The 15,164-nt window shown below is 36.2% G+C and overlaps 2 protein-coding genes and 3 non-coding genes across 5 annotated transcripts in view; 2 read left to right on the plus strand and 3 right to left on the minus strand.

Annotated features, from left to right (window-relative positions):
- The window catches only part of st6gal1 (ST6 beta-galactosamide alpha-2,6-sialyltranferase 1), a 28,039-nt gene extending 23,009 nt beyond the window's left edge, over positions 1-5,030 (plus strand). The window contains exons 7-8 of the mRNA XM_048165643.1: positions 474-648; positions 3,374-5,030. Of these exons, the coding sequence (XP_048021600.1) occupies positions 474-648; positions 3,374-3,651 (453 nt within the window). The 3' untranslated portion in view covers positions 3,652-5,030. The remainder of the gene's footprint in view (positions 1-473; positions 649-3,373) is intronic.
- The window catches only part of rap1gap2b (RAP1 GTPase activating protein 2b), a 96,209-nt gene extending 81,304 nt beyond the window's left edge, over positions 1-14,905 (minus strand). Inside the window, exons 1-4 of the mRNA XM_048165641.1 lie at positions 14,754-14,905; positions 14,527-14,578; positions 13,262-13,318; positions 12,449-12,494 (exon numbers count right to left, since the gene is read on the minus strand). The gene's annotated coding sequence lies outside the window, so the exon portion shown is untranslated. The remainder of the gene's footprint in view (positions 1-12,448; positions 12,495-13,261; positions 13,319-14,526; positions 14,579-14,753) is intronic.
- trnad-guc lies at positions 96-167 on the plus strand. The gene has a single exon. It is a non-coding gene; the product is annotated as a tRNA-Asp (tRNA).
- trnad-guc lies at positions 12,394-12,465 on the minus strand. The gene has a single exon. It is a non-coding gene; the product is annotated as a tRNA-Asp (tRNA).
- Positions 13,084-13,155, minus strand: trnad-guc. Its single transcript has one exon. It is a non-coding gene; the product is annotated as a tRNA-Asp (tRNA).
- Positions 14,906-15,164: the final 259 nt, after the last annotated feature.

The raw sequence follows: 15,164 nt of genomic DNA on the forward strand, positions 1-15,164 counted from the left end.
GGAAATTTGCTTAATTAGAAGGTTTCACCACAAAGTCTTACCTTTAGATGACGTATAGTTTTTGTACAACCTGAAGCATGTGACCAATAAGCCACTCCTCGTTAGTATAGTGGTAAGTATCCCCGCCTGTCACGCGGGAGACCGGGGTTCGATTCCCCGACGGGGAGATGCTAAACTTTTTTCTTGCTAGCACACAGTCATTAATACATTTAGGTGGTACAAGTGTTACAGCTGGACAAAATTAGTATCAGAACACCATTTAGAAAATATATTTTTCATGATATAATCAAGTCCAGTCTTATGCATTTTCTTGCTTAATATCCTTTTCCATTGCATACATCACAGATTACACAAGTAAATTGGGCTACAAACTACTTTATGTTGACTCTAAAATATATATATATAAATATTTGTAAAGATTTCATAAATTAAATTTGGGTGAAATTAAATATTCCTTTTTTTTTTGCTTTTAGTGGTTCAACAAGACAGATTACCCTATATTTAAACAATATCAGCGGTATCGACGCTTGCACCCCCAACAGCCATTTTATATTCTACACCCACGGATGGAATGGCAGCTGTGGCAGCGAATACAAGACAATATGGGCGAGACTATACAAAAAAACCCACCCTCATCAGGCCTGCTGGGTAAGTTTTATTACTTTTTTTTTAAACAAAAAGATAAATCTTATCATAAATGGTTAAGAAACCACAAACTATGGCCACATACAGACTGCAGCTAAATTTGGTTGTCAATTCACCTTTAAGTGTTTAATTCTGTAAACACAAAGTTCAGTAATTTATGGAAGTGACAACCGTCAACCATATTCTACAACTGAATTAACTCCGAAAAATGCAGGTAGTGACTACCACATTAAAAATGAAAAAAATTCTACAGAGTGTGTACGGAATCAAGCTGAACAGAGAGGTGCCTCTCTTCTGTATGTGCAGTGCAAGAAAACCACAGGGAAAGAGTTACAAGAGTTAAGAGTTACTTGCCGCTGTTGCCTCTGGCTTGCTTAGTTGGGAAAACTTGACATTCAACTTGATATTCAACAATTTTGATCTGCCTGCATTGACAACATTCTATGCAAATTGAACTGAGCTGGACGATAACATCACTGTTTTCTCCAGAGCTGATGTATAGATAAATGAACTAAATTAATAACTAGGTTTCGTAATGTAAGGTTTAGATACAACCACTACAGAAATTCTTTAATTCCTCTGGCTACAAGGCTGTTGAATTCAAATCAAAGGACATGATTGTGTGATTGTTATTTATGTGAGTGTTATGTTGTGCAGCTTTTACCTGTATTGCCCAAGATAATTTTCCCTTTATAGGGACAAATAAAGTATAAAGTAACTAATGATTTTTACAATGGAATAAATCGATACTGAACTTACTTAAGCTGGATAATGACACCATTTTCTTCTAGAGCTGCTGTGCAGCCAAAACTATTTTCCTGTTATCACTGTAAAGCTGCTTTGACACAATCTGCATTGTTAAAAGCGCTATATAGATAAAGGTAACTTAACAAGCCTTGACTCATTCAAGTTGCCAAATCTTGCTTAAAAGCAGCGAACAAGAACAAGGCAAGCCCAAATAAATCCAAATGCTTTATACTGAAAACAAGACCAAAATATTGCAATATTTTGGTCTTGTTTTCAATATGAAGCATTTGGGCCCGCTCCTGCCTACTTGAATAACTTCATTAACTTGATCACTTTATGAGCTAAGCTCAAACAACAAGCCCAAAAAAAGCAACATGTTATAATATGTGGACATGGCAACACTGCAAGAATGCTCTGTGAAGCAGCCTACCGAGTAGAGATGAAATGGTATGAAAATTTCATCTCACGATTATAGAAAAATGATGATGGTTATCAATATTATCACAGTATTGTGCTGGAATTGTTCAAGTACTTAAATAATACTGAAATAGAAACCACACACATAAATAAAATTAGTAGTACTATACACTTTTTGTTTGCCTAAACATTAAAATAATGTAAGATAATGCCTGGATTTTAAACTAACAAAAATATTGGTTATCTACAAACATGTACTACATGTTCAAATAAAATTTTTAGAATCAGAAAAGTTATTGCCACGTATGTTTTTGCACACACAAGGAATTTGTTTTGGTTTGTTTTGACCCCCCCAAAAAATGTGTGTGTGTATATATATATATATATATATATATATATATATATATATATATATATATATAAAATGATAAACCTCAAATTTCAGTAGATATTTTATCTGCTCCATAAACATTTCTACATAGGCTACCTTTTTCACTTTGGTCTGAACAAAAACGGCAGACAGGCTGAATGAAAATATAAACTCATTCTCTGACAGTAGGTTGCACTTTTGAAAAAGGTTGCAAAAAAAAAGAGCTGTTTCCCTGGTAACCTCTGTAAACAAAGCAGCACTGTGCTTATCAACACTACATTGAAAAGCAAATGCCATCAAAGCTGTGCTTATCAACACTCCATTGAAAAGCAAATGCCATCAAATCGGCTCCTCTTAGAGATACATGAATAGAATTCATTCATACATTCTTTCATATAATTTCTCTCAGCACTCTGCCTTCCATCATGCTTTCACACAAAACGAAACCTACACTGCATGCTGCACCTGCATGAGACTGTATCTAATGCCGAACAGTATTTACCATGAGTTTTACAAATCGCAACAATCAAGTACAGCTTTAACAATGATTAAAATTCAAAACAGTAATACTAACCATCAGGAATTTTTATCATGGTTTATTGTCAAAATCGGTTTCATCCCTACTTCTAAGCATAAACAAAATATGACGCCTCCATCGATGGAGCTTGTGTGTGTTCCTTTAAATGCAAATGAGCTGCTGATCCCGCCCGCTTTCCAGAAGAGGGCGGAGCTTTAACAGCTCAAGCTTCAGTTGCTCAACAACAACAAAGCTGGAGAATCTCACGCAGCCAAAATGACGATTGTCAGTAACGGTGTTCAGCCTTACATTGTTCAAACCGGAGTCGGACACTGATGGAGAGACTCAGGAAGAAGTTACAATGTTTAGAATTCAGAATGTTTCTAAACGGTTAGTGGATAAATTTAAGAAGTTGCTGTGGAGTTTGCATTGAACTTTGAGCGTTGTAACTTTGCCGATGTTATGCATGCTCTAACAGCAACATTACACACTAAATGAAGTTAAAAAAGTCATAATTAACCACCCATTTAACACTGTGTCATCTATATTTCTGGAATGTGTCATGTTCTGTACACACACGGAATGATAATTTAGAGGATTCACTGCTGTATTTAAATGCGGTTGTCATTCCTGAAACTTTACATTGTGTACCTATATTTTTCCTTCTACCTCAATAGGCACAGTTTTAATGATGTCCCTGTGTGAAGTGGTACATGTGTATGAGTTCCTACCTTCGCGACGGAAAACCGAGCTGTGCCACTACTACCAGCGCTTCAGTGATGCTGCCTGCACCCTAGGTGCCTACCACCCATTATTATATGAGAAGAACCTGGTAAAGAGGATGAACCAGGGGTCTGACCGTGACATCTACACCCATGGCAAGGTTACTCTCCCTGGGTTCACAACATTTAACTGCACTCATAGCTCCACTTCTAACACTCTGTCAAAGACATAATTTGAGGGTAAACTGATTTTCTTGGCACACTTTCAGAATGTAACAGTGAAGCGCATGATTTAGTCTACAACTGCAACAAGTATTCAGTCTGGTCTCTGAGATCAGAAGTCGGCTCACTGGTGGAGAATGAAAAACTAACTCACTTACTGAAAGGAAATTAATTCATATGGACACAAAATGTTGAATATAGTGGCAAGTTCTGTATATGTGTAAACTACTGTCCATCGTTCCCTAACTAGTCCCATAGTGGTAAATTCATACTGTTTGCTGTTAATAGAAAAAAGATCTCAATACCACATATCTGCCTCTCATGTAAGATGCAAGCACTGGCTTTCAAACACTGCCTAATAGGGGTGTAACAGTACACAAATGGTACGTACCTCAGTATTGAAGCTACGGTTCGGTAGAGCAGGGGGAAGTAAACTAAAGATAAAGTTGTTTTTTTTATTTTTATTAAACAGTGGTTTATTGAACAAATTCTCCCTCTCTCTTTAAATAAATTCAATTATAATTAACATTTTCTTAAGGATAAAAAATCTATCTCAGCTAATACTCTATATATACAGGGAGCCCTTTCTTGCACATTACTATAATATTAAAGGTTACAATTAACAACAGAGCCCAAACTATTAAATTCAGTTGCTATTTATTTTTAGATATAATAATCAACGCTCAACGCTTGCACACAAGGCAGTTTTTGCATTAACTTTTAATTTTAACATTAATAATTTTTCAATTATTTTTCTATTCTAATTCATTTTAAAAATATAATCATTTAACACAGTTACTGTGTTAACTTATTTTCATGTCAAATTTATTATATATTAAATAATTAAGACATTATTAACAGCTAATGTAAATATAATTAATATAGTAAAGCTGCAAGCAGCAATGAAACGGCCCTTGCACCCGTGCCACCACCGCCACCTGGTGGCTTTAGGAGTTCACAGTGTAAAACATGACTTTTCCTGTTGCCCGCAGGTGGCGCTATGACTGTAACTGAATATTGGTATGTAGATGTCTTCAGGCCAGGACTCTAATAAAACATGAAGTTTGGGGCAAATCGGACCTTGTATGCCCGAGTTACAACAACTTCCTGTTTCAAGGCGAAACATCAAATTTTGTCAGGCCGCCTTGAGTGAAAACTTGAGAGCTTCGCAATTTAATCTCGCAAAAGCCTTTAGATTAGACTGACCAAATATGATGTTTATGTGATAAAATCTATCAGATCTTAAAAGTACATCAGGAAATGGCAGAAACTGCAAAAATTTTGCAAAGAAAATTCAAAATATCTCACGTCCTGTTAGGTTTTCAGATTTTGCTCCCAGGGACTTTTTTGTAGGTATTGGGCTATTAGATGTGTCTACCGAATTTCATACTTGTACGTGAAATGTAGCGTTAAGGGCGCTTAATTGAAATTTTGTAGGTGGTGCTATTGAGCCATTTTGCCACACCTAATTCAGAAACCCATATCAGATGTAAATTTTCACCACTTCTGATGCATGTGCAAAGTCATGAGTTTTCGAGCATGTTTAGGCCCTAAAAAATGTGATTAATTTTGGAGAAGAAGAATAACTGACTGAGCAATTACAATAGGGTCCTCACGCAATCGGTGCTCGGGCCCTAATAAGCTAATATATTGCATATATTTAGTGAAATGCTTCCCTCTATAGGTAATTTCTCTAGTGAACTAACATGCTGTGGACACTAAATGACTTGCTTGAGGTAAATGTAATGCTACGTGAGATATTATTCTCAAGCCAATTTATTGATGTCTTTCCACGGTTGAAACACCGGTCAAGAGATTACACGTAAACATAACTATGCATAGATCGTCTGTCTTTTGTCTTTTCCTGTTGTGGCGATTGGCAAACATCGTTGCATTACTGCGCGCACCCCTTCTGTAATGTGGGTCGTCTGTGACTGTATTCGTCATTGGACTGTATGCACCGAACCGTGACGTCCGTACCGTGACCTTTCGGGACAAATACATGTACCGTTACACCCCTACTGCCTAATGTGACACATTGAAGGATTAGTTCACTTTCAAATGAAAATTACCTCAAGCTTTACTCACCCTCAAGTCATCCTAGGTGTATATGACTTTCTTCTTTCTGATGAACACAATCGAAGAAATATTATTAAATATCCTGATGCATCCAAGCTTTAACGAGTTCGTTTGCCCATATAATCTTTAGGGTATTAGGTTAGCTAATTTGGCTTGCTGTCCACTGAGGAGGGGCTCGATGAAGCAGCTTCAACTCGAGCTCTGATACACCCCCCAGTGAATAAATATAGGATATGATAACATAGGGCAAGGTACCTGAGATGAAGGTGGAGTTTGGGGAGGTGGAGGGATGCTGGAACAGCTGAGACTGAAGAGAGGTAAGCAGCTGCTTATATACTCTGGCTGTTGATTGGAAGATTAGATGGGCTCGCTCCTCCCTAAATTACGTTTAGGAACTTCACTTATAATGGCAGTAAGCATTACCAAACGAGTATGAGCTGAAGAAAGTATTTCCATCCACATCCATCCATTATACACATATTCCACACGGCTCCGGGGGGTTAATAATGACCTTCTAAAGCAAACAATGCATTTGTGTAAAAAAAAAAATTTAGGATTAGAATGATCAGGGCACAAGCTCGTGCAGCGACCAGCAGCGTGGTAGTGTTGAGTGCATTGGCGTTTTATGTTACTTTTATGTGTTTGTGTTTAATTTAATAGCACTATGGAGTGGAGATGGACCATCATGCTTGCATTTATTTTATTTTGGTTAACGGGCGAATTAAATGCCATTTGGGACGGCTTGCACCCGAATAGGATTTTCTACGATAGAGATCTGTTGTTGTCATGGGAGAATCTCTCGCCGGTGAATCCACCTGTGGACTTCTCCATCCCAGATCTGAGTGTCTTTGCTGATGGAATCAACTCTAAATCCCACTTTAACGGGTCGAGTCAGCGACCGAGGAAGCAAGGGAGAAGAGGTGGGGTACGTGAAAGATTGAGAAAGAGACCGCTGTCTCGAATACCGCTTCCATCTTTTATCTTAGCAAACGCTCGGTCATTACGTAACAAGATTGAGGAACTTCACGCACATGTTAGTTTTCAACACGAATTCAGAGACAGTTGTTTGCTTGCAATCTCGGAGACTTGGCTATTGAAATTGGACTCTGATAAAGAGCTGCTAATTAATGGATTTAGTGGACCATTTTGAACTGACTGTCGTGAGAGAGAAACTATGTACAAAGGAAATTGAGATGCTCACGGTATCCCTCCGGCCTCATTATCTGCCTAGGGAGTTTCCCCAAATTTTTGTGTTTGTGGTGTACATTGAGAAGAGTTTTATGAAATATCAGTCACTATCCCCGGATGCTCCGACTTTTATCATGGGTGATTTTAATAATTGTATATTGGAAAAATCAGTAAAGAACATGTACGGGTATGTAAAGTGTCCAACTAGGTATGAAAGGACATTGGATCAATGCAATGGCTCTATTAAGGGTGCATACAAAGCTTCTCTCTTACCTCCTTTGAGTTCATCAGATCACAATTGTATTCATCTAATTCCATGTTATACTACTGAACTGAAGAGGGGAAAGTTGAAACAAAAACTGTGAAATCTTGGACTGATGATGCTATTGAGAGTTTAAGAGGTTGTTTTGATTGTACCTTATGGAATGTTTTTATGGATTAATCTGCTGATATTGATGAGCTTAATGATGCGGTTAGTTCCTAGGTAACTTATTGTGTTGACTCTGTCATTCCTGAGAAAGTTGTTAAGATATATCCAAATAGTAAGCCATGGGTGAGCACAAATCTTAAGGGTCTGTTGATTAGGAAAAGAACTGCTTTTCAACGAGGGGATTTGTTTGAAGTTAAAAATGTACAGAAATTAATTAGACAAGAAATTAGGGGGGCAAAAATACGTTATAAGGAAAAAGTGGAGATTAAATTAAGAACAAACTGTATGGGCTCAGTATGGGATAGTCTTAAATTAATGACGGGCCTAAATAATGGATGTAGAAAACAAGTGAAAGTAACCGGTTATGAGCTAGATAGTGCCCTTGCAGAGGATTTTAATACATTTTATGCTAGATTTGAAGAGCAGAATGGTGGCATAAGGCATGAGTTCTATAATTCCTCTCAAGAGGGAAGTTTATTTGTTTCTTTTAATGTAGAAAATGTAGTCAATCTTTTTAAACAATGTAAAATTAAAGGGAGTCCTGGTCCGGATGGAATAAGTGGTAGGGTCCTGAAACAATGTGCAGAAGAATTGGGTCCAATCTTTACTTATATTTTTAAATGGTCTTTTGAGGTTCAGCATGTACCAAAACTTTGGAAACAGTCGATCATTATTCCAGTAGCAAAAATAATTGTCCTAAAGGCTTGACAGATTATAGACCTGTCTCATTGACCTCATTAGTAATGAAGGTATTTGAGAAATAAGTAAAAGAGGTATTATTGGAAAAAACAAAACCATTTCTCGACCCGATGCAATTTGCCTACAGGGCGGGGAGAGGTGTGCAGGATGCAACACTGACCTTACTGGATCTGTTGTATCTGGAGGGTAGTAGTAACCATGCAAGACTATTATTTGTAGATTTTTCGTCTGCTTTCAACACGATTTGACCAAGCTTGTTGGTCTCAGAGGGTAAGAATTAATGGCGTTCATCTATTGGCTCCCCACAAGGGTGTGTACTCTCTCCTCTCCTCTATATCTTATATACAAATGAGTGTCGTAGTCAGCTTGAGAATCGGTACATTCTTAAGTTTGCTGATGATTCGGCTATTGTAAGTTTGTTGGTTGGTGAGGAGAGAGAACACGGGCCTATTGTTGAGTATTTTGCAAACTGGTGTCGAGAGGCGGGTCTACTTCTGAATGCTGGGAAAACCAAGGACATGTGCATTGACCTGCGGCGAAATCAGACAGCAGCTCCATGTACTATTATCGATAATCAATTGATTGAACTGGTTGAAAGTTATAAGTACCTAGGTACTATTATCGATAATAAACTAAATTTTTCAGAGAATACTGATAGATTGTGTACGATGAGCCAACAAAGACTTTATTGTCTGCGGAAATTAGCTAAATAAGGCATATATTTAATTGATTTGAACCTTTTCATTGATTTGTTGGTTTGCCTCTTTAAAGGTCAAACAGAAGAATTCTCTCTCAAAGGTTTTAAATAACTGCAGTAAAGTATTAGGTGTAAAACTGCCCGGGTTGTCAGATTTGTTTGATATTCAGGTGATAAAGAAAGCGCAGCACATCATATCTGACACATCTCACCCTCTTTATGAATCATTTCAGACACTCCCCTCAGGATCTTTGTATAGGGTCCCTCTAGCTAAGACAAACAGATTAAAATTTTCGTTTGTTCCATATGCTGTCAACCTACTTAATTTAAATAGGAAAAGGTAGTTTTTAATGTGCTATTAATTAATGTGGTGTATTGGTCTGTCTTGTATGTGTGCTATCATGCTGCAGAACAAACTGCCCCTAAGGGGGACAATAAAGTTTTTACAATTAAATTACAATTACAAAAATCCATGTTTAACAAGTTATTAAGTAAAATATCTAGCTTCCACCAAACCGCCTTTCGTATTCAAGTTACGAAGAAAGTGTAAACTGGCGTCGCGTCAGTTACACTTTTTCTGTAAGTTGAATAAGGAAAGCGTAGGATGTAGCGTAAGCTTTTTAAACTTCTAGAGTTTTACACTTTCTTCGTATGCTGAATACGGAAGGCGGTCTGGTGAAAGTTTGATATTTTACAAACTTTGCATGTTTGCATCGTTTTGCTTCAGAAGGCCTTTATTAACCCCCCGGAGCTGTGTGGAGTATGATTATGATGGATGGTTGTGGATGGAGACACTTTCTTCAACTCATACTAGTTTGGTAAAGTTCACTGCCATTATAATGCTCGGATGCGTCAGGATATTCAATTAATATTTCTCCGATTGTGTTTATCAGAAAGAAGAATTCATAAACACCTAGGATGGCTTGAGAGTGAGACATTTTTATTTGAAAGTGAACTAATCCTTTAAAGCACTGATGTCAAAAGAACTGATGAATGTCCTAGCATTTTACATAAACACTGAATCTACATCCAGATTATTAGACAAAATAAAGCTCTTTGTTAGAAAGTAGCCAAGATTCTGTCCATAAAAGTGTAGCGCGCAAAGCTCTATGTCCAAAGCCAGCCTGCCGCTTCCATAACGTGCAGGTTTTCGATTTATGCAACTGCAATCCTAACACATCATTCATGCAATATTGTACAATTACTTGCAAACACACACATGCCATTAGCAAAATAATGCTTTAAATCAATGTGTTTTATGAAATTTTTCTTTCAAAGCCTGGAGATCTGTTTGCATTCAGTATTTACACTGTGACGCCTTTCCTCTCATAGCACTCTGTAACCGTAGGGCCGTGGAGAATGCATGCTTTACTGAAATTGCACTATCACACCTTTGATAAACTTGTATTTAGTTGTATTTATGAACTTTGGTGAGAAGGAAAACACAGAAAGCGCATGTTTGTCCTGTTTTATATTGATTTGATTTCAATTACAGCCCTTAGAAGAAGAAAGCAGATATACTTATGCATTTTGAGGAGGAAAAGGGCATTTATTTTTAGTAGTGTTGTTTCTTGAATGTTTATCCAGAATGTGTCAATGTATCTCATCCATTTCTATTTACTCAAACGCACAGATTACAATATGTAAATATCGAAACACAAATATGGCTTCTAGCGTTAGCAGGGCTTGACATTAACTTTTTCGTTTCGCCACAATTTTGCTGTTGGGAAATTACATTTAAATGATTAAAGTTGACTTTGGCATGCTAAAATTACTTGATTACTTGAGTCATTTTACTTGATTAGCTAGATTTAAAACCCTTTCAAACTTTCAAATGCAGATTGGCCACCTAAATCAAGACTAGGCCTACATGGTATATCAGCTGGTACGTCTAGTGGGAGTGGCTGTCTTACCCGCCACAGCTGAAATCTACCCGCATTTGGCGGGTGTTAATGTCAAGCCCTGGATGCTAGTATGAATCCTGAATGATGTGGGACAGGACCTTAATATTCATATATTATACTTTTAGACTTTCTATCTGATAAACAGGCTTTATTTTTGCCTTAAAGTTAACATGAAAATGAAATTGACTTTCTATGCTTCTGATACGACTTTTCGGCCAGCGCAAATGGTTTCATGTTGACTTTACAGTAGAATTGTAAAGTTGTATTGTGAATTTAATTGTTAAAATGTAGAATCATGCCTTTTTTCTCCCTTATAAACCTTATTTATATTGTTCTTAGTTTTTTTTTTTTGACAGAGGAATCTTTATATGTGATTTATTGCATACAGCAGATTAGTATTATAAATATATTTAGAAATGAAATCTAACAGTTAGCATAGAATGTATTTTTGAATAGGTAACAAATAATTGTTAATTTATAAAATGTCTGCAGACTGGGCTACTTCAAGTATAATTCAGATGTGTCTCTCGTAAATTAACTTTGTCATGGGTAAACCAATTCCAATTAATCAAACTAATCTGGGCTATGCACATGTGAACAACTGTGTCAAATGTATATATGTTTTATTTTTTTATTTGTATTTCATATGCTTCTCTAATGCAATGACAAATTTATTTTTATTTTTCAAGAATCTTCCCTTTAAGCATTCTGTCGGCATTAAGAAATTCTTAATTGCCGACTTAATTGTTTTACTCTTTGTTAACGTTCAAATGCCAAAGTTGTTGTATACATACAACTAATTCTAATGAACAGTGGGACTTGATGGACTGTGATGAAGGTTGTAAAATGAAGCATGACTGAACAAAACCTTTGTGCTTTTTGGATAGTATTTTACTTGGACGACATCCAATGTCCTTCACTTATAGAAGAATGGGAACAGCCACTTCACCTCACTCGCTATTTTAAGTTACTGGAACAGATACAGATTTAGATAAATCCAGATTAATATATGGTTCACAAGTTTAGGCTATTACTGGGTGAACACGTGGAACATTGTGTGCTCTAAAAAGGCGAGCATGAACTTCTGGTGAAGACACTGTAATGAGACCTGGCTGATAAATCTCATCATGAATGACATGGAAACATTTAGTGAAATTGTTACCGAAAATCTCTCAACATGGCAACCTTTACATTTGATTGGTTAACACTCCCAAGTGTTCTTCCTATGTATAAATAATGTGTCACCTTTAATTTGTCGGTATTATTGTTTCAATTTATATACTGTATGCAGCACTGTACAGTAACGTGGTAAACTCTATAATGTAATGTGATAAATCCTATTAAGAGACTTTAACAAACTTGTTTCATAAAACAAGAAGCATTTTATAAAATAGACAATTCTGCCATTTGTATAAAGAATACTTCATGCAATAGTCAAGCACTGTTTAAAGTATATCAATGAAATTCTATTAAAATTTGAATAAATTTAAAGCATCATTCAGACTCAGCTTGTACATACTATTAAATTACATTATATTGGCTCCTGGCAAACTTACCCAAATAACCCTGCCTGTCATATTCACTGCAAGACGGCACTTCACTGCAAGTATTAAAAGACTAATAAAACAACTACTGCTTACACTGTGATTTTGTCACTTTCTTCCAGAGTTTTCAATATGGTGTAATATGACAAAAAAACTAACAGGCCCATACAAAATTCATGACTGTGTATTTCATAGAAAGAAAAAGTTTTGGTCTCCCCGTCGGGGAATCGAACCCCGGTCTCCCGCGTGACAGGCGGGGATACTTACCACTATACTAACGAGGAGCTCCATGACACAGCATAGCTGATTAGGCCTGAAATACACAGTAATAACACGGTACTAATCATTATTATAATAATCATTAACAGCAGCTACATTTTTTTAATGAAATACAATACAATGATTTGTTGAAATTTATCTAGTTTATTATTTTATCTATGCTGTCAAAAGAACATGAAAGGCTAGTCTATCTACCACAGCTTTACTCACTGTGTAAACGGAACAAAAACAGCTAAATGACTTTTCTAACAGCCATTACATTTTTGCACACAGGAAATTAATGGGAATTAGCTATTTTATTATAGGTTGTATGCAAATTTGTATACAAACATTACTGAGACAGGCACTAGTTACATTATTGTGACAGGTGACTGTATATTCGCTTTGTACATACTTCCATTTGTTATTCTGTATATTCTTCAATGTCCACTTAACATTGTACATATTATGTGTATATGTAGATTTCTGAGGCTGAGTCAGTTTTTTCTTGTAAATGCAAATGTATTTGGGCATATTATTCTGATGTTCGAAAAATTAAGAAGTGCTTCAAAAGCCTATGCTGTAGTAAAATAGTATTATTACATGTTAATAATATAATATTAAATAAGCAAAAATAATTGCATCTCCCCGTCGGGGAATCGAACCCCGGTCTCCCGCGTGACAGGCGGGGATACTTACCACTATACTAACGAGGAGTGGCTTAGTGGTCACATGCTTCAGGCTGTACAAGAACAATAACAAATCTGGGTCTTTATGGTTTTTCAAAGTCTAGTTAATGAATTATTAGAAGGATTTAATTACCTTTCCTCCACTGTCCAAAGAACTGGAAAGAAAATAGTGGTCTTCTGATGTCATTTCCTGTACAATAAACAAACATCATGGTTTTTATGAGCTGTGGTTATGGTTTGTCATTTTAAGCTTTTCTCAGTTAGAAAAGGTAAAGAAACAACTAGCAATTAATCACATTCAAATATGAGCAATGCCAAGCAACAATATGAGGATCTATTACACTGAAAATTAAAAGCAACCTGGCTCATTACTAAGTCACTGGCCCTTTTCTTTTATGCAAGCCTGTTTTAATAAATGGAATATAGTTATAAATAAACATATTATAATTTTTTTATATTCTAAATATAGTTTATATTGTAGGACTAACCATAACACCTTGATTATGAATAAAAAAAACTTGATTAATTTCAAGCAAAGCGCTGCTAGCAGGTCTTTACTCAAAATGTTACATGAATTCGGCTCACTAATAACTGCACAAACAATGGGATTGAACAAGCTTACACTCTAATATTGTAGAACTGTTACAATGTTGAATGTACTGTGTAAAGACGCGGTCACAGCGATATTTCTGATAGATTTCACTAGCAAAAGTAAAGCACGGCTCACACAGAACTTAGTTTCAAGCTAAGCAGCTTTCTGTTGGTCAGCAAGGCGAATTTGCTTGACCAGTCTGAACATGACTGAAACTTTTTCACCCTCATGCTAAACTCCTGAACGCCAGTGAAATGACTTCAGGTGCAACCGTCTGTTGCCTGAAGTGGACATTACAGGGTATTGCGTGAAATTCTAAAAAAAAAAAAAAGAAAAAGAAAAAAAGGAATTAAAAAACAAAACGCCAGTTTCAATTTCATAAATCTGGTCAGCTTAATATATCATATTTTTAGATAAAAAAATAATAATGCGTTTTGTTACATGTGTTTTTGATGCATTTGTTGAGGACTATTGCGCCGCCCAGTGGTCAGTCAGTGTTTTGAAAAATGTAATAGGCCATGATTCTGATTTTATGGCAGTTATATTTATTTATTTATTTATTTAAACAACAGTTGTAATGCTTTTTAAATGATGGTTTTATACTAAGTTTACGGGATGCCACACGGTGTAAACAATGATAATTAGTGTGAAATGGCAACAAGAATAGTTCTAAAGTCGTCTTGAGAGGATGAAAGAATACTTGAAAGTTACGAAGTAGACCTTGCGCCACCTAAATGTACCCTACAGATGATAGAAAACAGCTTACCTTTCATCCTTTCATTAAAATGAAAAGAAAAACAGCTCACCTTATTATAGCCGCGATGGCGCCCTGAAACGGCTCCAATCTGTCGACTGTCGCTGAAATGCAACAATATGATTTCATATGACCTGCAAACGCTCCAAACTGATTATATTGTTGTGGATATTAAAAATATTAGCTCTACTAATTATGCTTAATAATATTTCGAAGCATGCTAGCTCAAGAGTGTCAAGACCTTACTACAAAATATGAATTACTCATAAACACTTTCACCTGTCATGCGTTATTAAGTGGGTAGATCATCCAATGCAATAAAACATTTTGCAAAAACTGGTCTTCAAATCAAATTTTAGATGTACGAACTTGTCAACAGTTGGAGGATGACCGCTGCAAGCGTGACGCAGGAAAAAATGATATTAGTGCCTCTTTTGCGCCACTAGTGGCACCAAACAGAATTACATACTGACTGTTTCCACACAAGTCTCCTGAACACTACCACCCCTTCTGCCCTGGAAAACACCGCGCGACTTCAAGTTTTATGTATTTCAACTTATTGTACTTTACAGAGACAGTCATAATACTGATAATACAAATCAATTAACACGTTTCCATACTTTCAGCCATTATTATGTACCAGGGGTTGATTTTTTATTACAAATATCTACAAATTAACAGATTTGTAGA

The sequence above is a fragment of the Megalobrama amblycephala genome, linkage group LG18 (genome assembly GCF_018812025.1).
Source record: "Megalobrama amblycephala isolate DHTTF-2021 linkage group LG18, ASM1881202v1, whole genome shotgun sequence".
NCBI lineage: Eukaryota > Metazoa > Chordata > Actinopteri > Cypriniformes > Xenocyprididae > Megalobrama > Megalobrama amblycephala.